Genomic DNA, 27,853 nt, shown 5'->3' with positions numbered 1-27,853 from the left:
GACAGGGTGGCAGTGATGCTAGTCGGGGAGTGAAAGATAAAAAAGATAGATTACTAGTGAAGATGGGAGAAAAAGTGAGCAGATGGAGAGAACACTTTAAGGAATTGTTGAACATACAGAATGAAAGTAATGCGAGTATAAGTGGCTGGGGAATGGCTGGGAGAAGAAGGGATATGAGAAGAGAGAAAGGAATCAGTATGATGGAAGTTGTAGAAGCAATGGAGAAAGTCAAAATGGGGAAAGCCCCAGGAATTGATGGAGTGTGTGGTGAAATGCTGAAGCATGGGGGAGAGACAGTAGTAGAATGGGTGTGGAAGATGTACAGGTTGATCTGGAAGGTAGAGTCCCGGAGGATTGGAAGTCAGGTATAATTATCCCCTTGTACAAAGGAAAAGGGGAAAAACAAATGTGTGGTAATCACAGGGGCATTTGTCTTCTTAGTTAAATAGGAACAGTATATGGTAGGATACTTATTGACATAGTTAGGGAAATAACAGAGTATTTAGCTGGAGATGAACAGGGAGGTTTTAGGAAGGGAAGAGGCTGTGTAGATCAAATATTCATTCTTAGATCTTTAGTGGAAAAGTTTCTAGAGCAGGGTAAGAAGTTGTATGTGGCCTTCATGGATTTGGAGAAAGCAAATGACAGGGTGGACAGACAAGGATTGTGGAAAGTATTAAGAATATATGGGAAGTTGTTGAATGCAGTGAAGAGTATGTATGAGGGGACCAAGGCTGCAGTGCATGTGGATAGTGAACTGAGTGAATTTTTCTCTTTGAAGGTTGGGTTGAAACAGGGATGTGTCATGTCTCCATGGTTGTTCAATCTGTATATGGATGGGGTTATAAAAGAGATACAAGGTAGGGCAGAGGATGTTGGAGTGGCCCTAATGAAAGAGGATAGTGTTTGGAAACTCCCTGTACTGTTGTTTGGAGATGATACTGTGCTGTTAAGTGAAGATGAAGGGGAGCCGCAAGGCTTGGTGGATGAGTCTGGAAGGGTGTGTAAGAAACGGAATCTAAAGATGAATGTAGGGAAGAGTAAAGTTATGGTCTTCGAGAAAAGGAGGAAATGGAAAACGTGAGTACATTTAAGTACTTGGGAAGTGTGATGAGTAAGGATGGACGTTTGGAGGGTGAAGTGCTTGAAAGGGTACAACAAGGAAGAAAGGTTGCTGGTTCCTTGAAAGCAGTGATAAGAAACAGGGAAGTGAGCATGGAAGTGAAAAGTTACTACATGACAGTATTGTGATACCAACTCTAATGTATGGAAGTGAAGCTTGGACGTTGTTGGAGGGACACAAGTCAAGAGTGAGAGCAGTGGAAATGAGAGGAGTAGACTGTAGCACCAGTCGAACATTGCAGTACTCCCGAGGTGGATGGCAAACTGGTGATACGGGGAGCTGGAGCTACCGTTTCACCAGCCCTCAGGACTAGATCCTGACCATCCCCGTTTGCTGAACATTTTCAGTGTTTTCATTTACAGAGAGTAGGCCAGCATACTCTCTTAATACCTCAACCTTCAACTGTCTACACCACACTACATGCACATAAGATATCACAGCTTCTATTCAATCTCTTAGGAATGGCCACTGCAATGTTACTTTCAAAAGAGGTGGTACCTCGGATTGCCACCACCGGGAGAGTAGGGCTGGCGGCACACAGTCCTCCCGGTCGCCATCAAGCAACTGTGCCGGCAGCGACTAGTGCGATTTTCGGTCATGCTCATCAGCGGAGAAGTGAATATGCCACCTTATTCTTCACCAACATCCATGGGCTTAGTACCAACTTAAATTCAGTCCATTTATTCCTACAGTCCATATCCCCTCTGGCCCTATTCCTCACAGAACCACAAATCTCACTGTCTACTGAAATATCCCCATGTTGTTTTCCCGGTTACCATCTCCTCACAAACTTTCATAACAATGGCACCTGTTGTTATATCAAATCCCATTATGCAGTTGACACCATTTTAAACTTCACTTCACACAGTTTTGATTACTCATTGTATAAACTGTCAAAATATTACCAAATATATCTGTGTAGTCTACCACTCCCCCAGTGCTTCTTCTGAACCCAGTGTATTTGATTCCATTTCCACACAGTTTAGTAACCTTAATCTTGCCCTTAGCACCGAAATTACCATTTTGGGCAATTTTAACATACATAATGTTGAATGGTTGTTGCATTCTGCCAGGACTGACGATGCTGGTCTGCAGTGTGAGCTGTTTGCAGAATCGTTTAATCTCACGCAACTGGTAAAGCGACCAACCAGAATACCAGATAATCCTGACCATAATGCCCATCTTTTGGATCTGTTCCTGACAAATAATCCAGATCAGTACAGGATAGAGGTATTGCCTCCACTTTGATCCTCTGACCACAATCTCATCAAAGCCTCATTAGTTAGCCCCCCCAAACCTCCCCATTCTGAACCTGTCAGGGTGACTCGATGGCACTTTGATAGGGCAAACTGGGATGAATTTAGAAATTATCTTGCTGACATTCCATGGCAGTCTTTCTTCTCCAGTGATGTCAATTCTACCCAGTTTCACATTTGCAACTTAATACTAACTGGTATGGATTTATTCATACCAAGTCAACAATTCATTAAAAGACTGAACTCTCCAAAATGGTTTGATAGCAACTGTGCCAGAGCAACAGCCCAAAAGTCATCATCATATAACTATTATTTATAATCAAAAACATCTGAATCACTCTCTCAATTTAAAATTGCTAGAAACCATGCTAAAGCCGTAAAAAATCTTGCTAAATCAAAGTTTCTTCAAAGCCAAGCATCAAAACTACTTACCAACCTTAATGAGAATAGAATATTCTAGTCAACTCTCAATTCTTTCAATAATAACTTTAACAAGTCATCATCCATTTCCCCACTAAAATCTCCAGATGGCAACATTACAAATGACCCGCATGGGAAGGCAGATATCTTTGCCAATACATTTGCCAGAAATTCTACTTTAGATAAAGCCAGCCAGAACATCCCAGCACTAGAACTTGACTCTCCCAAAATTGTTCCACTTAAAATACAGACAAGGCACGTGAAATCCATCCTAGACAATTTACCTACCAACAAAGCTCCAGGCCCAGATGGAATTCCACCAACTGATTTGAAAAAATATTCCCCAGAACTTATTCTTTTCTCGTTAAATTATTCAGACTATGCATACATACTTCTTCATTCCCTAATTCCTGGAAAGAAGCCAATAGCCACCCAATTCCAAAGAAAGCAAGTTCCTCTGACCCCTCTGATTACAGAACAATAGCTGTCACATCTTCTCTTGGTAAGGATTTTGAAACTGCAATTAATAAGCATATAGTTAAATATCTTGAATCCAACAACTTAATTAGTGATAGACAATATGTTTTTTGCCAAGAAAGATCCACCATTGACATACTCAATCTCCTGACTCATACCATCCATCAATCAATTGACCTACATGGAGAAACTCACACAGTAGCCCTGGATACTTCTAAAGCTTTCGACAGTGTGTGGCACCATTCCCTGTTGTCCAAACTCCCTTGCTATAGACTAAACTCTTTTGTTCCTTTGATTTCCTCATGTCTCAGCAACAGAAAAATAAAAGTAGATGATGTATATTCCAATTTCCACTCAATTAATGCCGGCGTGCCGCAGGGATCAGTTCTGGCACCAACCCTGTTCCTCATTCATAATAATGATCTCTCATCTGTCACCCACAATCCCACCCATTCATATGGAGATGACTCAACACTTCATAGTTCATTTACACTCAGACATCCATTTACAAAGTCTGATATCTCTAACTCTCAACTCAGTACAGCCATCTCTTTAAATCAAGACTTATCCACAATCAATGAATGGGGACAAAATATCCTTGTCTCATTTAATGTCAGTAAAACTAAATATATACAATTTACTAATAGGCAGGTATTGCCAGAATCGTATATTACCTTCAATGCTACAAATATTCCCATTTCTAAAAGTATTTAAATTCTCGGCATCTCACTTAACAATGCTCTCAGCTGGACCTCTCATGTCAGATCACTTGCTAAAACCGCCTCAAAGAAACCTGGATTATTGTACAGAGTCCGTAACTTCTTCACTGACGAGCAGTTAGCTATAATTTATAAGAGTCACGTGCTCTCTCAGCTTGAATACTGCTCATCCTTGTGGAATGGATGTGGAGAGTTTGCATTAAAACAACTAGACAAAATTCAGAACAAAGCTGTTAGAATTATTAACAACCCTGCTATTACTAATAAACTAACTCCCCCACAAGTAAGAAGGAATGTTGCCTCCCTTGCATTATTTTACAGATACTTTCATAGCAAATGCTCAGACGAAGTTGCGTCCATTGTGCCACCTCTCCACGCCTTTCATCATGCTACACGGGCATCTGGCACTGCTCATGACAGGCATGTCACTCAGTCATACTGCAGAACTTCTGCCTATCAGAATTCTTTCATTCCCCGAACTGCATCTCTCTGGAACTCGCTTCCCCAGAGTTGTTTCCCTCCAAACTTCAACCTACAGCTGTTCACATCTAACTGTTACAGATATTTTATGAACAGAGGACACCAGTAATCTGGTGTATGGATTTTTTTTTTAATTCATTTGTTTTTCCTTCCTCTGTTCTGTTAAAAAAAAAAAAAAAAAAAAAAAAAAAAAAAAAGTTATTTGAGAGAAGCATGTGGAGTCACATGGAGAAACAGACTGACAAATGAGGATGTGAAGAAGCATTGTGGTGTGGATGTGGATGTGATAGAAAGTGTTAGGAGAAACACGTTGAAGTGGTTTGGCCATGAGGAGAGGATGGAGAGTGAGAGACTGATGAGGAGAGTGTATGTGAGTGAAGTGAAGGGGGGTAGAGGGAGGGGGAGGCCAAGGATGAGATGGAGGATGGAGTGGAGAGGTATATGAGGGAGGGGGGTGTGAGCTGGGAGCAGGGCAGTGACATGGCGATGTGGAGGCGATTTGTTTGTGGCCCCCCTGTACGGGATTGAGGCATCTGGCAATAGATAGATAGATCATCCATGTGTTCTCGCAAATCAGTGTTCAGTTCACATTCTTCATTCAATTTTGCACTTCCCAACACATTTTGGACTGACTGAGCATATGACTAGCTGTTCTTTCTCTGATGCTCCACATAACAACTGATGAGCTTCTCAGTCGGCTTCGGGATAATATTATGAACTTTCACTGCTGCCAAGTTCGCATCAGTCCAGAGTTCCCATGCACTATCTTCTTAATTTTCTCCCAGTCCTTTCAAATTGTTCTGATGGTGCTTTCATACATGCCATGCTTTTTTGCCCCTTCAGTGTACGCTTTACTTGAAGCAGAAGAAAGGCCTTACCATTTCAATTCATATTCTTCCTGTTAGTTTTCTGTATTTTTTTAGGGTGGTAAGTTACCTTTTCCTGCTGAAATATTTCCTACTTATTATCATCATGTTCCTTAAGTTGTACCTATGATTGTCTATCTTAACATACTCAAAGGTGGTTTTGTGTTTCCCAAAGAGAGGATAGGTTAGGTTAGATTAAATTATTAGGTACAGTTAAGATAGGTTTGGTTAGGTTTACTTAAACACTTAGGTTAGGGCAGGCCCTTTCACCATTACCCTGATGAGTCAAACAAGTTGACAGTGGAATATAGCTAAAAACAACGGGGCAACAGATTTCACAGGAAACATTTACTTACCACCCAGAAATAATCAGAAAAATATAACAGGCTAGATTTCACATGAAACATTTACTTACCACCCAGAAATAATTGGAATAATATAACAGACTATCAGGAATAACTGATTTGGTAAGGTGCTTCTACTGCTTCAAATAAAGTGTATGTTTGTCAAGGTTAGCTTTCGATAATGCATTCACAGAGTAAGGCAATGAAGGTGAAAAAATTACCCTGACTCCTGCACTGTTATGAAAAAGACTCCAGATGATCAATAACACAGTGTTGGGGTATGTCAAAACAATGTGCAAAATTAAGATATGTTATACATTCATTCATTCATTGCCAGACGCCATGTATCCCAAACGGGGTGGCCAAGGGCTTAGAGTTAATTGTTTTACAGGGAGGGGCACTAATCCTCCACCAACCCCACTCGACACGTAGGGAGAACGTTATGCCAACAGCATCTGGTGTTCCCAGGCGGTCACCCATCCAAGTACTAACCAGAACCAACGTTGCTTAACTTCGCTGATCGGACAGGAAGCGGTGTACTCAACGTGGCATATATATCCTAGGTAAAAATTATAACACCTTCATCAAAATCTCAAAGCCTTAAGCCTAACTTAACCTAAGTAGTAAGTTCAAGTAATCTGCACATTACAATCAGTGTAATAATAATGATAATCTAGCCTTTTGCTTCTCAAAAGCACCAGTTCTTCCTTTGGGAATTCACTAGCGCTCGACACACATACCTGTACATTATTTTTACAATTACAAGAACTGTGACATTTCTCGTATTTAATACAAACTACATCATATATATATGAAAGTGGCAATAATTAAACCCTATAGTCCCTCTTTCCAGATCATAGGATTTTGAAAAAAGAAAGGCTTTCAGCGTCTCTTAAAGGATTCAACAGAAGAGCATTGTCTTATGGAGAATGGCAACCTGTTATATAATCTAGGGGCTCTATACACAAAAGAATGATCAGAGAAAGATGACTGGTGAATGGCTCCTGGCTCGTCAAGACACAAGAAATCATCTTCACTGTGCAACATCACACCCAGGTGTGCCGATGGGAGTTTTAACAATTCGGCAAGATACTTCGGTTCACCAAACTTAAGAACCTTGAATGTAATAAGACACATTTTAAATTCAATTCTATCCTTTACTGGGTAGCCAATGCAACTCAATCAGAAATGGGGTAGTTGAGGTTCTCGGGGGGAGACCAAAGATAAGCCGTGCTGCCCTGTTCAACACAGACTGAACTTTTGTTAGTACCTGTATATTATTTGGAAGACCAACCCATAGTGAATTACAATAATCAATGTGAGACAAGACCACAGCATGGACCAATGTTAAGAGGCAATGTCTATTCAAGAATTTTCTCACAGAGTACAGATTTCTGATATGCAAGTTACACCCTCTGACAACCTGATTAATATGTTCTTTGTAATTTAACTTTGAATTAAAATAAACACCCAGATTTCGAAAAGAACCAACTGGATGAAGCTGTGACATGCTAATGTTCAAAGCCAGGGCATTATCAGTGTCATCACCCTTTCTGTTTCCTCTGATGATGATGATCTCAGTTTTACCATCATTCAGCTTACGTTTCCTCTTAGCCATCCAAATCTTAATATCAGACATTAGAGATTCAAGCTCTGTCTTAGTATCGTTGATATCTGACATCTTAACATATAGCTGGGTGTCATCAGCATAAAAATGATAGGACACACCATGAGCATCAAGTAGAGATGATAAACCACTTGTGTAGATAGAAAATAGAACTGGACCCAAAACTGATCCTTGAAGGACTCCAAACAGAAGGGAAGCAGAATCAGAGCTAGAGTAATCAACAACCACTCTCTGAGATCTGTCTGACAGATACAACTTCAGGAGCAAATGGGCACTATCACAAACGCCATAAAAATACAGATAATCCAAAATAGTTTATGATCTAATGTATCAAAAGCTGCAGACAGATCCAACAGAACTAGGATAGAGGACATCTCACTGCAAGTGTTTGCCACCAAGTCACTATGAATCCTTGTTAATGCAGTTTAAGCTGAATGGTATTTTCTGTATGCTGATTGAACAACAGGAACAACTCTGTTGTGTTCCAGTAGTGGTACGAGTTGATCGAGTATGGCCCACTCAATATTCTTGGATAAAAAAGGCAGGTTAGAGAGGGGACGATAATTTGTCATGCTCACGACATCAAGGCCAGGTTTCTTAATTAGGGGCCTAAGCAATGCACGTTTCTCAGACTGCACAAAATTACTTTCTAAGAGGCATCTGTTTATTATGTTGCAGAAAAATTCTGCAGCATACTCTTACAGATCAGGTAGTTGTGACATGTTACACAGATCAAGTGAGCAAAATGTTTTATTAAGTTCTCTGATGTAACATTTAACTCTGTTTACATCCAGTGAATGAAATGTTGAAAGCAAATGATTCCCAGTGCACCGTGGCTGGAAGTCAACGAGTACACTTCACTGGGAGAACTGCTGTCTAAACCACTTCTTATGCGAGATATCTTAGTTGTAAAAAATGAAGCAAAATCAGAAGCCAATTGGGCATAAGATACAGAAGTTGGTTTAACAATTACATACATCCGACCAACCAAATTGTTCACATCTGCAGAGTTGTTTTTTATCACCACCACATGAATCAACTTTATTTTGATAATACTAGCCTTTTGGGCTTTTACAATGTGAATGACTGCTCTTCTTGTGAAAACAATGCAAATGAGTTACTTTGGTCTGCCGCAAGCGCCACTCACGTTCTGCCTTTCTACATTGTCTACGCAAAGAATTAATGGATGGACCATACCACAGAGAATTATCATGTACAGTGATTGTCCTCAGGACAATAATGGTCAAAAATTGACCTAAGCTCATTGTTGTAAATATCAACCTATTCATCAGAAGGAAGATCTGAAGTATCTATCTATCTATCTATTGCCTGATGCCATAATCCCGTAAGGGGTGGCCATTGACTTTGAGTTATTTGTTTTACGGGGAGGGGCACTACCCCTCCACCAGCCCACTTGTTGACACATAGGGAGCATGTACGGTTTGGTTATATGGTTACCACCCAGTGTTGTAAATGGTTTCTTGGCTTACAGGAAACTATTTGGCCTGTCACTCAATGTAAAGCCACCAGTAAAGGAAAGAAATGAAATAAGAAGTGACAGGAAAGATGGGAGAAATAGGAAGAGAGGAGGGCAGGCACAGAAATAAAAAAATGATAAAGGCTAAGGAAGAAGTAGGCAGCACTACATCAAGTGAGTGGATGGTGGTCACCACCACCTACCACTATCTGTAGAATCAACTTCAAGACACATCAACTGGCGGTCAACATTCCTGTAATTTCTGAACCTGATGACCTTTTTATATGAAGAGGATTTTGGGACATCAAAACTAAGAGTGATCAGAGCATGATCAGAGATGAAGGGGTCAAATGAGTCAACCTCCACATCTGATACATGCCTGCAACCAAGAGGGGACAAGATCAGTCACACAGAGAGTAGGCCAGCATGATCTCCAGTACAAATTTCTCTAACTATCTTCACCAAACTACATGCACAGTACACACTACACTTCCTATTCAAAATTCACCAAAAATGGCGTCGATTCATCAAGCCTCAGAGTCCCCAGGGGGGGGGGGGACCATAAATGCCCCCGCCATCTGCCCCTCTCCCGGTGACTACTCGAGGTGCCTGGAACCACTGTCTGACTCTCTTCTTCTTCATTTCTGCAACATTCGCGGCCTTTCATCTAACTTTCGCTCTGTTGAGCACCACCTCTCCTCCTCTAAACCTCACCTTCTTTTTCTAATGGAGACTCAGCTGTCTGAGGCAACTGACAGCAAACCCTTTTCTGTATCCTCCTACTTTCTCTATACTCATTTCAAAGCCAAAGGTGGCTGTTGTGTATACATACGCAACGACTTATCTTGCTCTCGTGTTCCTGAACTTGATTCTTCTGAATTCTCCACACTCTGGCTTCGGCTTTCCTGTCATTCTCTGACTAAATATATCTGTGCTGTTTACTTATCCCCTAATTCTACCGACTATCAAAAATTCTTCGACTATCTTACTTCTACGATGGAACACATTCTGTCCATTTCTCCTTTCTTTGAAATCTCCATTCTTGGAGATTTCAATGTTCGATGGAACACATTCTGTCCATTTCTCCTTTCTTTGAAATCTCCATTCTTGGAGATTTCAATGTTCACCACCACCTTTGGCTCTCCTCTCCTTTCACGGATCCACCTGCTGAACAAGCCTACATCTTTTCTATCCTTAATGACCTACAGCAGCTTGTAGAGTACCCTACCTGTATCCCTGACCGCCTTGGAGAGAGCTCCAACATACTTGACCTCTTCCTCACAACTAATCCTTCTGCTTACTCTGTTAATCTTTTCTCTCCGTTGGGCTCCTCCGATCACAACCTTATTACCTTAACCTGTCCTATCACTCCGGTACGGCCTGTGGACCCTCCAGGGAAACGTCGTCTGTGGCATTTTGGAGCCGCGGACTGGGAGGCCCTCAGGCAGTACTTCTTTGATTTTCCCTGGAATGATTATTGCTTCCATGGCCGTGAGCCATCTGAGTGTGCCTTGCGCATTACGGAGGTTATTCTCTCGGGCATGGAAGCATACATTCCTTTCTCATATCCTTTGACTAACGCAAGAAAGCCTTGGTTTAATCACGCTTGTTCTAATGCTGTCCGCAACAAGGAGAAGGCCTACAAAAGGTACCGGAGCCAACCCACCCCTGAATCACATCATCTTTACGTTTCTGCCCGGAATCGTGCTAAGTCTGTTCTTCGCTCTACTAAAAATAATTTCATCCATACTAAATGCTCTCAACTCTCCAACTCGAATTCTTACCGCTCCTTCTGGCACCTTGCTAAAAATCTTTCTAACAACTTTACCTCATCATCCTTCCCTCCTCTTTTCTACTCTGATGGTTCTGTAGCTATTTCTTCTACTGATAAAGCAGATCTCTTCGCACAGACTTTCTCCTCCAATTCCACCTTAGACGATTCCGGTGCTGTTCCTCCATCACTTCCCCCCTCTGACTTCCTCATGGCTGACATTAAAATTTCTTCAGTTGATTTATTTTCTGCCATCACTGGCCTCAGTACTAAGAAGGCATATGGGCCTGATGGGGTCCCTCCTGTTGTTCTCAAGAACTGTGCTTCTGTGCTTACACCCTGCCTAGGCAAACTCTTTCGCCTTTGTTTGTCAACTTGTACCTTTCCTTCTTGCTGGAAGTTTGCTCTCATTCAGCCAGTCCCAAAGAAGGGTGACCACTCCCAACCCTCCAACTATCGTCCAATTGCTTTAACGTCCTGTATTTCAAAAGTTTTCGAGTCAATTCTTAATAGAAAAATTTTAAGGCATCTTTCCTATCACAACCTTCTTTCCGATAGTCAGTATGGGTTCCGTCAGGGATGCTCCACTGGCGATCTTCTCACCTACCTTTCAGACTCCTGGTCATCCTCCTTTCGGGACTTTGGCAAAAGCTTTGCCATTGCACTTGATATCTCAAAGGCTTTCGATCGAGTCTGGCATAAATCTTTAATTTCCAAACTGCCCTCCTATGGTTTCTATCCTTCTATCTGTGCCTTCATCGCTAGCTTCCTTTCTGGTCGTTCTATAGCCGCTGTTGTAAACGGCCATCGTTCTTCTCCTAGATCTATCAACAGTGGTGTTCCTCAGGGCTCTGTCCTATCACCAACTCTCTTCCTTTTATTCATCAATGATCTTCTAAGCTGTACATCTAACCCTATCCACTCATACGCTGATGACTCCACCCTTCACCTTTCCATTCGGTTCCCGCAACGCCCATCTCAACAGTTACTTCAACAAACAAGGGATGAGGCTATGGCACACCTAATGTCTGACTTGGCTCATATCTCTGACTGGGGTAAAAATAATATGGTTGTCTTTAATGCATCTAAGACTCAGTTCTTACACCTATCAACCCGACAAAATCTTCCACAGGTATACCCACTAATGTTTAATAATATTCAGCTTAATCCTGCATCATCCTTGAACATGCTTGGGGTTTCATTTACTCGGGACTTATCTTGGAAAGATCATATTACAGCTCTTGTAAAATCTGCTTCCAAGAGATTGGGTGTGCTAAGCCAACTCCGCTCTCTCTTTACCCCTGCACAATTGTTGACTCTATACAGAGGTTTTATCCGCCCCTGTGTGGAGTACAACTCTCATGTGTGGGGAGGCTCCCCACATACAGCTCTTCTCAATAGGGTGGAGTCAAAGGCTTTTCGTCTCATTAACTCTCCTCCTCTTACTGACTCCCTTCAACCTCTGTCTCTTCGCCGCACTGTTGCATCTTTATCTCTTTTCTATCGCTACTTTAATGGTCACTGCTCCTCTGAACTGTCTGCTTGCATTCCTCCACCTCTATGACGGGCGCGTAGCACCCGTCTGGCAGGAAACTCTCATCCCTTTTCTGTCCAACTCTCTAATGCAAGAGTTAACCGTTACCCCCAGTCTTTCATTTATGCAACAGGTCAGCTCTGGAACTGTCTCCCTCTGTCTGTATTTCCTGCTGCCTATGATCTCCAGTCTTTCAAACGCAGTGTGTCCAGGCATCTCAAAATGATCGGATCTTGAATTTGGCTCTCTATTGTATTTTGTTTTTCTCTTGGAGGGAACTGTTACTGTGGGCTCATGGCCTTTGGTTCCTTCTTCCTCGCATTAAAAAAAAAAAAAAAAAAAAAAAAAGCGTCAAGGACATGTCCTGAGACATGAGTTGGATTACTCACATGACTGAAAAAATTGTTCTGGATGATCAACTCAAGGAATTCTGAAGAAAATGGCTTTGACTCTGGACTGTCAACCGAATAAATGAAATCACCCCCTGGGGGTAGGGGGGGTTTTCAAGAATACTCCCCCAGTATCCCTGGTTGTCGTAAAAGGCGGCTAAAAGGGTTGGCGGAGGGTTAGTGCCCCTCCCCGGAAAACAACTAACTAAAAAACCAAACAATAAGCCTCGGACAAGGACTGACCAAACGATGACGACCAAGGACCGGACAAAGGACATGATTATTGGAACATGGAATGTAAGGGGAGCGAATGATGAGGTGAAAGAGAGAGAGATTGTCCAGGTGCTTGAGGGTGCGAAAGTGGATGTATGTGGAATAGCTGAAACAAAATGGAGAGGAGAAAGTGTGAGAGAATGGGAGTATGGATGGGGTATATGTGCAGGAGTAGATGAGAATGAGAGGGCAAAGGAAGGAGTATGTATAGTTGTGAGTAAAAGAGGGAAGAGGAACATAAGACAGTATGGATCAGTTGGGTCTAGGATTGTGTGGGTAAAGTTGAGAGTTGGAATACAAATGTGGGCGATTGTGTGTGTGCATGCGCCAACACAAGACCGTGCTAGAAGAGTGAGAGAAGAGTTCTGGACAAATGTAGAAGTGTGCATGGAAATGTTTGGAAGGAATGAGAGAGTGTTTTTGATTGGTGATATGAATGGTAAAGTTGGGAATGTGAAGGTGGATGGAATAGTTGGTGAGTGGGGTGTGCCTGCTGAGATAGATGAGAATGGGAGTGCGTTAGTGGACATTTGTGCTGGGAGGGGGTTGGTGATAGCCAATACCCTCTTCAGGCATAAAATGATCCACAGGTATATATGGTGAATGATGAGAAGGGTGGGTGGTGAACTGAATGAAAGGAAGGCAATGATTGATTATGTGTGTGTGGATGAAAGGATGTGAAGATGTGTAATGGATGCAAGAGTTTATAGAGCCTGGAGGAGTGGACTTTCTGACCACTACTTGGTGGTGGCCAGAATTAGGTTTCAAGTAAGATGGAGGAATACAAGAAAGGAAAGACGAGAGGAAGGAGTAGTGGCAAGGAGAGTGGAAAGGTTAGAAGAGGATGAGAAAAAGGCAGAGTATAAGAGAGAAGTGGAGGAACGATTAAGCAAATATGAACTGGAGCAGATGGGAGACGTGGAAGGTGTGTGTAGGATATTTACAGAAGAAATATGTGCAGCATGTGATGTGGTGTGTGGAAGGAAGAGAAGACGGAGGGGGGTGCAAGGAACAGCGTGGTGGACTGAAGAGGTGAAACAGGCTGTGGCACAAAAGAAGAAAGCATGCAATGAATGGATGAGAAATAGGGGCGTGGAAGAAGTTGAGAGAAGGAAGAAAGAGAGTTATACGTAGAAAGAGAGAGGTGAAAAGATTAGTAAGAGAAAGTAAGAAGAGAGTGGATGAGGAATTTGGAAGGAATTTGAGTGTAAAGTGGAGGGACTGTAAGAAAATGTTCTGGAAAGAGGCGAAAAGAGTAAGACAGGGTGGAAGTGAAGTTAGCAGGGGAGTGAAAGATAAAAATGGTAGATTACTTGTGGAGAAGGAAGAAAAAGTGAGCAGATGGAGAGAACACTTTAAGGAATTGTTGAACGTAGAGGATGGAAGTAATGCGAGTATAAGTGGCTGGGGAATGGCTGGGAGGAGGAGGGAAGTGAGAAGACAGGAAGAAATCAGTAGGATAGAAGTTGTGGAAGCAATGAAGAAAGTTAAATCGGGGAAAGCTCCAGGAATTGATGGAGTGTGTGGTGAAATGCTGAAGCATGGGGGAAGAGATAGTAGTAGAATGGATGTGGAAGATGTGCAGATTGGCCTGGGAGGAAGGTAGAGTCCCGGAGGATTGGAAGTCAGGTATAATTATTCCCTTGTACAAAGGAAAAGGGGAAAAAGAAGTGTGTGGTAATCATAGGGGCATTTGTCTTCTTAGTATAATAGAAAAAGTGTTTGGTAGGATACTTATTGACAGAGTTAGAGAAAGAACAGAGAAATTAGTTGGAGAAGAACAGGGAGGCTTTAGGAAGGGAAGAGGTTGTGTAGATCAGATATTCATTCTTAGATCTTTAGTGGAAAAGTTTCTAGATAAGGGAGAGAAGTTGTATGCGGCTTTCATGGATTTGGAGAAAGCATATGACAGGGTGGATAGACAAGGATTGTGGAAAGTGTTAAGAATATATGGAGTAGATGGGAAGTTGTTGAATGCTGTGAAGAGTATGTACGATGGTGCGAAGGCTGCAGTGCATGTGGATGGTGAACTAAGTGAATTTTTCTCTTTGAAAGTTGGGTTGAAACAGGGATTTGTCATGTCTCCATGGTTGTTCAATCTGTACATGGATGGGGTAATAAAAGAGGTACAAGGTAGGGTAGTGGATGTTGGAGTGTCCCTGGTGAGAGAGGATAGTGTTTGGAAACACCCTGTACTGTTGTTTGCAGATGATACTGTGTTGTTGAGTGAAGACGAAGGGGAGCTGCAAGGCTTGGTGGATGAGTTTGGGAGAGTGTGTAAGAAACGGAATCTAAAGGTGAATGTAGGGAAGAGTAAAGTGATGGTCTTTGAGAGAGGTGAAGTCAGTGAATGTACAGCGAGGTTGGATGGTGAGGAATTGGAAAATGTGAGTACGTTTAAGTACTTGGGTAGTGTGATGAGTAAGGATGGAGGTTTGGAGGGTGAAATGCTTGAAAGGGTACAGCAGGGAAGAAAGGTTGCTGGTTCTTTGAAAGCAGTGATAAGAAACAGGGAAGTGAGCATGGAAGTGAAAAAGTTACTACATGACAGTATTGTGATACCAACTCTAACGTATGGAAGTGAAGCTTGGACGTTGTTGGAAGGACACAAGTCAAGAGTGAGAGCAGTGGAAATGAGTTATTTAAGAGGAGCCTGTGGAGTCACATGGAGAGACAGGCTGACAAATGAGAATATAAAGGAGCGTTGTGGTGTTGATGTGGATGTGATAGGAAGCGTTATGAGGAACACACTGAGGTGGTTTGGCCATGTGGAGAGGATGGAGGGTGAAAGACTGATGAAGAGAGTCTATGTGAGTGAGGTGGAGGGGGGAAGAGGGAGGGGGAGGCCGAGGATGAGATGGAGGGATGGGGTGGAAAGGTATATGAGAGAGGGGGGTGTGAGTTGGGAGCGGGGCAGTGAAATAGCGGGGGACAGGGCGACTTGGAGGCGATTTGTTTGTGGCCACCCCAAACGGGATTGAGGCGTCTGGCAATAGATAGATAGATAGATCAGAAGCAAGAAGTCCTCCAGATTTAAGGGAAAACGCTTCAAGAAATTGCCCAAACTCCTCTATAAAACCTCGATCTGTGCCTGGATGACCTGGTCGACAAACAATTGCAATTCTAATGGTATTCTGATGGAAATTTATTAATACACACTACTTCCAAAAATTCAAATGAAGATGGGGTCAGGTTTGAGTCAATGAGCGAAACGTTTGCAAGTGCTGCCGAGTAGATGAGTGCTACGCCTCCTCCCGGATAGTCAGCAGCAGCCTCGGAATACTAATAATAGAATGTGTCTTAGGCAAAGCATTATGAATAATATTGATATCAGACTCATAGAACCAGGTTTCAGTCAAGCACAAAATGTCAAGCTCGTGCTGATTTAGAGTTTCATTAATATACTCTATCTTATTACGGATAGAACAAATATTTAAATGACCCATCCTTAACTGGTTCAAGAGGGATGTAGACAGTTTTTTGAATGGTCAAAATTGGTGTTTTCAATCAATCTATTCCTGCGAGAAATCATATTTGGACAGTCTCTACTTGTTGCAAAATGGGCAACCGACCATGAATCTGAAATAGCATCTTGATGTCTTGAAGAGCAATTGATGCATTTGCGAGAATTTCTGTTACTACAATCCTTAGACAAAAGACACATTTAGGTTCATCATCTTTCCTAGAACATCTCTCAGATGTATGACCAAAGCCCTGACAGTGATGACACTGTGTAACCCAGAATCTATCGAAAGCACGGCATTTTGTAAGATCCATATAGATGTAATTGTCCTGTTCTACAATGGAGGATCTCACCTCTGGCGACATTTTCAAGACAGCAGTTTTGGTGTCATTCCTTGTTCTTGTGAAGAGAAGGTTAAGGGTACAACCTCGATCAACAAGCATCTTAATTTTGTTGTTTTTTTCTCAGAATGTTTGGGATGATGTCAAAGTCACCCACGGAAGAGGAAAGGCCTGTCAGGGCCATTTTAGGCAACATTTTCTTTGGCTCTGATGTGCAAAAAGTGCCCTCAGAGCCGAAATGATCACTCAGCACCCCAGTTGCTTCGCCTTTGGCCTCAGCTGACGGAAACTTCATTACCAGCCCACCAGCCTTGGTCATAAGGCAGCTATCAACCGGTACCGAGTTAAGTACATCTCTGATGTCTTCTGGTCCCATCTGATTTGTCAGGGCATCAGCGCCGCTCTTTGGTTTCACAATCAGTACACGCTGACAATGAATGGCTTTTTGCTGGCCATGAACACTGATCTCAATCATGCCCCCAGGCAGATCCTTCCCTCCCCCCACAAGAGACCCACGAACAGCATCCGCAAATGACATGGCCTGATCTTGCATGACCTCCATGGGTGATGAGACCTTGGTCTCTAGTGCCTCCAATCTGTTTGAAACATCTCTAATTGCCTGAAAGATTAGGCCAATAACTTTATCTTCAAATTCCTTCTTGGTTACACTACTTCCTCCACCAGCCAAGACCTCGTCTGCTGGTGCAACACATTGGTTACACAGCCAGCGAAAGCCCAGATGGTGGCTCTTCTTCATAAATGGATAGTCGCCTGCGTCCAAATTTTCACAAGCTATATGAACCCAATCAATGCAGTAGGAGCACTTCTGTGGTTGTGCATTTTTTGCTACAGACCTACTGCAGCGAGGGCACTGGTGTTGTTTGCTCATGGTAAAGAACAAAAACAAAAACAAAACAACAACAGCAGCAGCAAAAAGCATATACAATACTGCCCGGAATAAACCCAGGTAGTGCTGCCCCCGTTTGTGTCACCCTAATTTAGGAGAAAAAAAAAAAGATAACCAAAAAAACACAAAACAGAAATGGAAACAAAACAGAGTGTCTGCGAGGTCACCACGAGCAGGTGGGGTACGACTTGACTACCCTTCTAGGAAAGGAAACCCAAACCGAGGTGCTGCAAAAGTGCCAAAATGGTATTGACGACTTTTCCCAATTCGAGCTTTATAGCAGCAGCAAATACGTCACTTAGGCAAGACCTCATTGGTTACAATACTTCCACTGCGCAAAGCTAGCATGGCTTAAACACTGTGGATACATCACAGTACAACCTCACAAAGCAGCACAAACACATAACACAAGCACAGTTAACAAAATTAGTGGAGGGTCTCGTCTGGTGGGGGAGTACTTCTGCAGACTTTTCTGTACACATGCGGACACTAGTTGAATGAGAGAGTTGAGTAGGGCAGGAAGGACAAACATGAACAGGCAGGAATGTAGCGTGGTCACAGGGATTTCTCTTCCCAATAGCTACACTAGTACTTAATATCTGTGTCTGATGGAGAGGGATGGTTAGAGCTTATATTCACTGCCAGTGCTGGTTCCACACTGCTGGTCTCACAACACCTGCCCCCCTCGTTCCCTCGCTCAGCCAGAATCCTACCTACAACCCCTCAAGCAAGCCATCACAAAATAACTGGGCACTTTATGACTGGAAAGCAACTCTGTAAGAGCTTTTACAACCTCTGGTACATTTATGGCAAGCTAAGCAAATACAGTATTAACTGAAGACCTAAACAAAACCTAGAAATTAAATTAGTCAGGATTTACTTCAATGTTTACCACCACTTCTACCTGCCTCTTGCCCTGCTCTAACTCCTTTACTATTTTATAATTCTGGGCACAATTTCTGCCTGCCTCTTTCTCTGCTCTAACTAACTCCTTTACTATCTCATTATGTGACGATGTGCCGCTTTCTTGGTGGCTGGGGCAGATCACAAAGCATGACTAGTCAATGTCCTCACGTGACACTCAAACACACACACAAAAAATCTTACTGCATAGCATAAGTAGAACTCAGCGTAAGCAAGAAAGGACTGATAGCCGTTATGCTCAGTCGGTTCAAAATGTGTTGGGATGCACAAAATCGAACGAAGAATGTGGAACTGAACGCTAACTTACGAGGACACAGGGATGAAAGTAATTTTTTTTCTGGTTAGCAAACATTTTTATTCCATTCTGTCTCCTAAAATTGCAAAACCCATAAGAGTGTGGGGTAAAGTTGGTGAGACATGAGAAAAGGCTGATAGCCATGAGCTCAGATGGTCCAAAATGTGCTGGGAAGCATGAAATCAAAGAATGTGGAACTGAACACTAATTTATGAGAATAAATGCATACATTTTCATTCCATTTCGTCCCCTAAAAGAGTGAAACCCATAAATTTTTGTCTAACCATACAGCCTTGAGTGTGCCCAGGACAGGTACCCAGATATCAGCCCACCAATCATGGTCAGTCTGGTGGGTGATGTCACCGTGCGCGACTTTCTAATTTCGTTGCCAGGCCAGCTGACTTCCTGCCTTAGCACAAGTTTTTATGTGTGTTGAAATGGTCTGTCACATTATGTTTAGTGCATCAGAACAAAAATGTCTTACTCAACCATGTATCTCAAGGATTGAGCGTATTGTATTCATATTGCATCTGTGCCAGATTACAAAGCACATTTTCCTTTGTACCTATGTAGTTACTGTAATTTTGTTTTTTCATCTCTGTCTCCTTGTCTCCTTCCTTTTTTTTTTTTTTTTTAACTAATTTGGCCATTCTAAGAGAAAATTACAGACCCCAAGTCTTATACCACAGGATGGACTGCACCCATTAAAATATAAACATCTCAACTCCCCCCCTCTCCTAACCTCTTGAAAAAGAAGGACAGTGAATTGCAAGAGAAGGGCTAATTCAGCCTGTATTCACCTGGGTTAATGTCAACTTTAATTTGCACGACAATAATAATGATAATTTGGGAATACATTTTACAATCAAATTATGATATGAAGATTGGGGATGGGGGGGAGGGGGGGCATGGATATGTGGACCATGGCAAAGGGGGGAGCAACCCAGAAAGGCTGAGAACCGGTGTTTTAGACTCTCCTTGATGCTATCATGGCAACGGCTTCTCGGTAAGTGCTGCTGCCATGAGACAGCTTGCCAAAACATAACTTGGGGACCAATCATCAGCCGGTCGATGGCATCTTTAAGTCTAACATTTCTTCATGTGTTAAAGTTGTGTGCAAAGTTAAGTTAATATTTGCATGATATGAAGCTGCTAAACCTGTAAGGAGGTAAAATGATAAATAGTGCAACCAATGCATGACTTACAGTGGACATGCATTCTTCAATGCAGTGATATTAAGAGGTTCGCCATATCGCAGATCCTTTATTTCTGTTGGGAATGGGATGGGATACATTCCTGACAACATCCACTTCTGCTACTGGGTACTGTCCCTCCTTTCCAATATTACCAAATGAACAATTATAGTGATCTTTCAGTTACTGCACAATTGGTTATGGAGATTTTTGTTATCATTGCTAGAAGAAAATCTGCACCTCTCCAGTTCTCACACACCTGAACTTTGTTTGTTGGCAATGATGACATCAAATCTGTGGTTTCTGATGGCTCTGAGAGATTCAAAGATGTGGCCCCTACTAAAGCATTAAATCGCTGGCGGAGACCACTAACTCTCCACCCCCTTAGCCTCAGAACCCCTTCCCTCAAGCCCATTTCAGGTCTTTATATATGGCACATGTTTTTTCCTTCGTACACCCTTTCCATAATTTTCTTTTAACCTAACTATGCCTATGCATGTTTCTGAGACTTACCATAACAATATGTATGAATTTTGTAATAACTTCTTCCTGATGATAATGTCAGAGGAATTCTTCCATGCTGACCCCTTGCATAAAGATAAATACAATATTTCTTTTTGCAGTGTTGAAAAATACATGAATTAAACCCTGTGCATTTCAAACTGCCAACAGTCGGATCATTGAAGCAAGAGAATCACAACATAACAGTTATCTGGGGAATGTATCGTTGAAAGAGCATATCGTCAGTTTTTGATTCATCAGCTATTGGGGTATGTTTGTACTGTTATACTGCATGACATTACCTTCAATACATCATAATAAGAAAGTATTTTTCACTTAGCTCTGTAGTGTTGATTTGAATCTTCCAATGAACCAAAAACCAAAAATTTTCATTTCAGCCAAATTTCACAAGTTGTTTGTGACAGGTGTATTGTTCTCTAGGCATGTTGTGTGTTTTTCACTGTACTGGACTGTACTGTACCAACTCTCATGCTATCCTATCAAACGCTTCCTTCAGATCAACTAAGTGAGGTTCACTTCTCTTTCCTTACCCAGTAACCTACTGGAGTTGCCCAACAATAAAAGTCTGTATTAATTTTGTTATCAGTGGTTCCTCTGCTGGACATGAAACCAATCTGCACCTCATTAGTAATCATTTTCCCCCAACCTAATACACTAGAACCTCTCCATGACTTTTATCTCATTAATAATTTCCTGTCGCTGTAGCTACATTCATTATCATCCTTCCCTCTGCAAACATTCAGTCACCATCTTCAGCTGATCATTAGTGACCATTACTCATCTCTATGGCTGGATTTATGAGAATCATGGAATGGACGAAAGGACAATAAGAGTGACATGTGGATTAACTGAGCTGATAAAGAGGACTAAAATAATATGGTATGGCACATACAAACAATACACATATGGTCCCAAAGACAGCTTGTGAAAAAAAAAAAGACAGTGTAGTGCTGGTAAAGGCAGACCTTCTATGGTAAGAATGTGTAGAAGAGTATATTGGTAAGAAAAAAGGAAAAGAAGACTGTTTGAGAGTGGAAGGGGTTTGTGAGGATAAAGTAGCCTGGAAACACTTCTGTCATGGCCATCCCTTGTTCAGATTTCCAGGAGAGGGCAAGTAGTCTAAGCAAGAGGAAGATGATGAAATCAGTCACCAGTATCACTCCCCTGCCACTGCTTAAAATACTTGGGTGATGTCATAAGATACCCAAACACCTTTTCCCTAAATTAACTCCAAAAATGGAGTGCTGATGGAAAAATTAATTGGTTCAATGTTTTAGGAATTACTTCTTTAACTGTTATTACAAGAAACTCATTTAATCAGAACTTATTACCATGGACAATACTACACAAAAGCAACAATAAGATCTTACCATTCTGTGCAATATTTTGTAGCCTGGAATGAAGCGCTGGTGCCAGGTTTGTGAGCATGATATTTTCTCCGAGCCCCCAGAATGCTGTTGCCTGGTCCACAGTGCAAATATAAACTGGCTGGCTGCATCTGTCAAAAGTATCCCATGATCCACTGTTCAAGGGAAGCAGAGGGATACCCTGGAGGTCCCGATAACATGAGTCTGAAGTTATGTAGTCTAAGAGTGCGACATGGTTCCACTCTGTTCTCACTCCTCTCGCTGACCTCAGAGTGTCTCGAACTAATTGGGGTGTTATTGCTCGGGGTGATGACTCTGTTGGATAAGTGAATAAATCGTACAGTGAATCCCCTTGCTTTTTTTTTTTTTTTTTAAGTATCAAAGTTGTTTTGTACTTACTCTAGCGTAGCCTACAAGTATCATCTCCCCACCTTGAAAACTGAGTTAATGCTAGAATATGGTGATAACAATGAAGAAGTGCTATGGAAAGGATGTAGAACCATAGTAACGTCGTACTGTTCCACTGAGTTACATGAAATAATCTGCAAAATGACAAAATTTTTGCAAGTTGAGGTAAATGAAATATAGTATTTTTAAAGTTAATTTGACAATCTGTCCCATTTAACACTACCAGTTCAGCGATAAGGGTTATGATACATCAGAACGCATCCCTGACTTATACGAGGAATGCCTACATATTATCATTCTGACATTTTTTTCTTCTGTAAGCAGGACAACTATCAGTAACATGCCAAGGGAAATGGGCCAGCCAATCAACTATACATCATTCTAGCCCCTGGCATCCTGGGTCCATTTCACAAGTGTGACTCTATTGTTCTAAATACTGTGTTCCTCCTCCTCCTAATCAGAATTTGCTGATAATAAAAATACTACTATATTCTAGTAATAATCGTTCGTTCGTTCATTTTTAAAGGCTCCAACATGCTTGCATGTGTCGGCCTTGGTCACCTAATGGCGACTCTCCATGCTGCACGATCCATTGCAGCCTCCCTGTTCAGTCCCTTAACCCTGAGGTCACACTTAATGACCTTGTCCCATGTCTTTCTCGGTCTACCCCTCATAACCCCACCCAAAATACTAACACTTCTCACCTTCCTCACCCAATTATCATCCCCCATCCTCTCCACATATCCAAACCACCTCAATCTACCTCTCCTCATCACAACACCAATACACTCCAGTCCCATCCTACCTCTCAACTCTTCCATCGTAAACCCAGCCCCTCCAGGCCTTGGACGCAGGGACGCACTGCACATCCACCTAATCATTGTCATTTCTGTACGTCTGAGCCGGCGAATATCTTCCTCCTTCACTGCCCAGGTCTCACTACCATACAGCATTACACTCCTAGCACATGCTGCATACAAAGACCCCTTAGCACGTAGGGAGAGTCCTCTCAATGTCAGGAGAGGCAAGAGCTCCCTGAACTTCTTCCAACCACTTCTCACCCTAGCCACAGAGCTAGCTCCTGCCCCACCTCCAGCACACAACATGTCTCCCAAATAACAAAACTTTCACACACTCAAGAGATTCACCAGCAAGTTCAATCCTTTCATGTCTAACAATCTCCACCTGCTCACCCCGACACACCATACACATAAAATCAGCATTATCTCGCAGTCTACCTCTGATACCATTACATCTCTTATGCACCCATTTATCACAAACACCGCACAAGATGGAATTACTTCCCACGCCCTTGTGGCAAACTGCACATGGCCACTCTCCCTCGTCTTTGACAGTACAGCCACCAACCCTAGATATCATCACTTTTGTTTTATCTGCATTTACCCTTAAGCCCTTGTGCCCCATACCATCTCTCCACTTCCTAAACCTTTCCTCCACCTCCCTTTCATTCTCTGCAATCAACACCAAATCATCAGCATACAAGAACTCCAATGGGAGTCCGTTTCATGAGAGTTATTGTATGCTGATGATTTGGTGTTGATTGCTGAGAACGAATCAATAATAATAACGTAACAATGACGAATAATGACAATAATAATTAAGTAATTCAATAATAATTGGGAGAAATCAGACACAATACAAGAAAAGAAATTCAAAGAATGACATGTAAACACACTGGCCAGCACAATGGGCCATGTATGTTTTACCATCATTACCACCTCCACAATCCCGGCTTCAGCTCACTGGCAAAATAACTCATAGGGCCACATACCTGTTCTCTCATCATTGTCACCTTCAAATTCCTTTTTTCAGCTCCCTGGCAAAACCATTCATATAATTACAGTACTGAAACCCTACATTACCAGCTACCCCTTTTTTGGTCTTTTGGGCTATTAAGTACTCAAAGTTATCAAATGAAGTTCTATTGCTGTTTGTGATGCAGTTTGCCAATATATGGAACAAGCTGTGATATTTGGGAACACACATTACACATATGGGAAATCCTGTGTCCATGTGAAAACAGCATCTCTCTTTCTCTTGCATATACAGTACAGTATTCTCATGAGCGCAAAGGACGTCACAAATCAATAGCTTATATCCGATGTTATTTGATGATTTGTAATTACTACATGGTACTTTCAAAAGCCTGTACTATTAAATGCCACTGCACCACATTGTAAGGTAGTTTTATTCATCCCTATGCAGAGTACAACTCCCATGTGTGGGGATGGTTCCCCACAAACAGCTCTTTTCAACAAGGTGGAGTAAAAGGCTTTTTGTCTCATTAACTCTCCTCCTCTAACTGGAGCCCTTCGACCTCTATCTCTTCACCCTACGATTGCATCTTTATCTCTTTTCTATTGCTACTTCTGTGGTCACTGCCCCTCTGAGCTGTCTGCCTGCATCCCTCCACCACTATGGCAGGCAAGTCTAGTAACAAATTCTCAACCCTTTCTGTCCAATGCTCTAATGCAATTGTTTATCATTACTCCCAGTCCTTCATGTATGTAACAGGTCAACTATGGACCTGTCTCCCTCGATCCGTATTTCCTACTGCCTATGGCCTACAGTCATTCCTACGCAGTGTGTCCAGGCATCTCAAAATGAACATCTCTTGAATTTGGCTCTGTTATCTTTTTATTTATAATTATTATTATTATTTTTTTATTCTTGGGGGGAACAATCAGGCTTCTGGCCTTTGGTTTCTTCTTCCCTGCATAATAAAATATATGATTATACTGTTTAGTGCAAAAGCATCTAGAGAAGGATAAGAAGATTTATGCTGCTTTCATGGATTCTGAGATATCATATGGCTGCAGAGAGATAAGGAATGTGGAAGATCATTTTGCTTATAAAGGCTCCAAAATGCTGGCATGCATCAGCCTTGGTCACCTAATGGCAGATCTCCATGTTGTTTGGTCACTGGCACCCTCCATATTCAGTCCCTTATCCCTGAGGCCACACTCTTTACTGCATTTACTCTCAAGCCCTTGTGCTCCATACCATCTCTCCACTTCCTAAATCCTTCCTCTGTCTCCCTTTCATTCTGCGAAATCAACACCAAATTATCAGCATACAACATCTCCTATGCGAGTTCATTTCTGAAGTCACGTGAGAGGGCTTCAAGCACCATGATAAACAACAACGGGCTCAAGACTGATTCCTGATGCACACCAACATTCATGGAAAACTCATCACTCAAATCACCATTAGCTTTTACCTGGCTGTGAGCACCCGCATACACTGCCATAACCACTCTAACCAGCCACTCCTCGATCCCAAGCTTTCTCGCTGCCCATTTCATCACCTCCCTAGGGACTCCATCAAAAGCCTCCTTCAAAGCAACAAAAACAAAGTACTGTATAGATCCCTTCTTTCCTACGTATTTTTTCTGAAGCTGTTAATGAGTATGGCATCAGTGGTCCCTTTGTCCAGTATAAACCCAAACTGCATCTCATCAATATTCATTCTTTCTCTGTCATACCTTCCAGAACTCTATTACCTTCATTATCTGGTCCAAAAGTTCTACGCCTCTATAATTTCCTCTTTCCAGGGCATCATCTCTCTCCTTGTACAAATTCACAATAAAATTCTTCAGCCAATCATCTGGGCTAACACACTCATATATTATCATATTTATCAAGCCAGTAACTGACCATCCAGCCATCCAACATCCAATCCTATTTTGCCCCATCAGGAGCATAGGAGCCCGAGGCTAGGCAAGTTGGTCCTGACATTTAAGGATGAGGGCGACCAACCTCACTCATCCCAGGGTGGCATTACGTGAGCAATAAACCCCAACCACTCCTTGAATATAAACCTACACAGGCTCAATTAGATTGGAGCACCTTAATGGTTTCCTGGTGTACAGGAAACCATTTCAATTGTCACTCAGTATAAAGTCACCCATAGGCAGAAGGAAGAGGAAAGAATGAAGGTAAGTAAGACACAGAGGAGGGAATGTAAAGTCACCAGAAGGCAGAAGGAAGAGGAAAGAATGAAGGAAAGAAAGACAGAAGTGGAAGGAGGAAAAGAGGAATGGGCAGATACCCAAGGCAGCACTACACCAAGTGAGTGGATGGTGAGTGCCCCCACCAACCACCCCACTTCTGTATCTCCTAAGATCTTGAGCATTTCAGCAGTCAACCCAGACACACATGTTACCTTCCCCACCTGCATCCCACCTATTGCCCAGCTCACAGTAGCAGCATCAAAGACCAGAGGCCAAACACCTGGATCTGCTGACTCCACACTTTCTCCATTCTAGTCAAACTCCTCATTCAGCAACAAGTTATAATGTTCTCCCCAGGCATCTTTAATATCCCCACTGTTTTCATTATTCTTCATGCACTGCTCACCTAAGATATCCCTGTTTTCCACAGTTGGCAACAAAGTGGGTGACCCAGTTTTGCCCACCTGGTTTTTTTCAATAAAACCCACTTGAAAAAAAAATGCTATTTTTTTTTTTTTTTTTTTTTAAATAATGTATTTAATCACATAAATTGTGTAATATTAATACTTTAATTACAACATTTCCATAAATGAATGTAAACATGGATAACTGTGCTTAAGGTTCAGGAAAACAAATCTTAATACTGTAGTGTGAATTAAAGGTAAATTTCCTCAGGCACTTATCCGGTGAACATAAACTTTATATCCGGCATTAGCTAATTTTGTAACCTTTTAGGATTACCAGTAAGTTTGTTTCTGATAGATATGGTTTTTGCTTAGTACAGATTAGGGTAAATATGTCACATAATCAGTACTTATGTACGGTTAGGCCTATGCGAGGTTAGGTTGTCTCATATTATTACCAAATCTCAATCATCTTCAAGAAATTTACTATAAACACTGCTACTTTCTGAATATATGTCTATTTGATAGACTTTAGAACTGTTACTCCAAGGCTATTTTTACTGTTAAGATGATGTGTACATTCACATATGGAAGTTATTTTTCACCTATATGAAGAATGGGAAATATAGGTGTAAAATTACCGAAGAAAGTGGTAGCAGCAAAGAAAATGAGTCCTTCTGCTACTACTGTGTTGTTGCAGTAAAGGAAATGAATCCTTCTCCTACCATACTGTGTAGTGTGCACTGCTCCCTCTGTCATCTCCTAAGATGCTATCATGTTGAAACATGTTCTACAGTGTAGCAGACAGCCCAGGGGTAACAGACAAACAAGTAAAAACATGATCTCAATGTGTAAAATCATAATTTAATTGGGCTGTCCATAATTAGGTATAAACATTAATGTTTGTTTTATGGTACGCTCTGAAAAAAAACCGCCATTGCCTTTTTTTTTATCCTGGTTATTATGTGGGGGGTGGGGGGGGAAACTCAGGTGGGTTAGGCTGTTCAAATAAAGTGGGTTTTTGCCAACCCTGCGTTTTTTTCCCTAATCTGATCTGCCACCTCATAGTCTTCCTTTCAACACTATTTAGGTTATCCAAGTAAAAGGGTCGGAGACTCAGATATTGCCCTGTATCTTTTCTAGTCCTTTGCTTTGCAGCCAAATATTCCTCTCCGTTACCACTCCTTTTCCATTCTCAGAGAAGCCTTCTTTTCTCCTTAACTGCAGCTTCTACAAAATCATCGTACCACCAAGTTACTTTATGTCTTGGGGGTACCCCTTGTCTAACCACACACTGAAT

At 41.9% G+C, this 27,853-nt stretch overlaps 1 protein-coding gene and 1 pseudogene across 1 annotated transcript in view; both read right to left on the bottom strand.

Moving 5' to 3' along the window:
- LOC145390686 (sacsin-like) overlaps positions 1-27,853 on the bottom strand; it is a 333,656-nt gene that overhangs the window by 39,493 nt on the left and 266,310 nt on the right. The window contains exon 8 of the mRNA XM_080265477.1: positions 21,772-22,083. Coding sequence (XP_080121603.1) covers positions 21,772-22,083 — 312 coding nt within the window. The remainder of the gene's footprint in view (positions 1-21,771; positions 22,084-27,853) is intronic.
- Positions 6,129-6,247, bottom strand: LOC145390785 (5S ribosomal RNA; annotated as a pseudogene).

The sequence above is a fragment of the Coenobita brevimanus genome, chromosome 15 (genome assembly GCF_032717465.1).
Source record: "Coenobita brevimanus isolate Jiangsu-jjx chromosome 15, ASM3271746v2, whole genome shotgun sequence".
NCBI classification, from domain to species: domain Eukaryota; kingdom Metazoa; phylum Arthropoda; class Malacostraca; order Decapoda; family Coenobitidae; genus Coenobita; species Coenobita brevimanus.
This window is presented reverse-complemented; position numbering and strand designations above follow the sequence as displayed.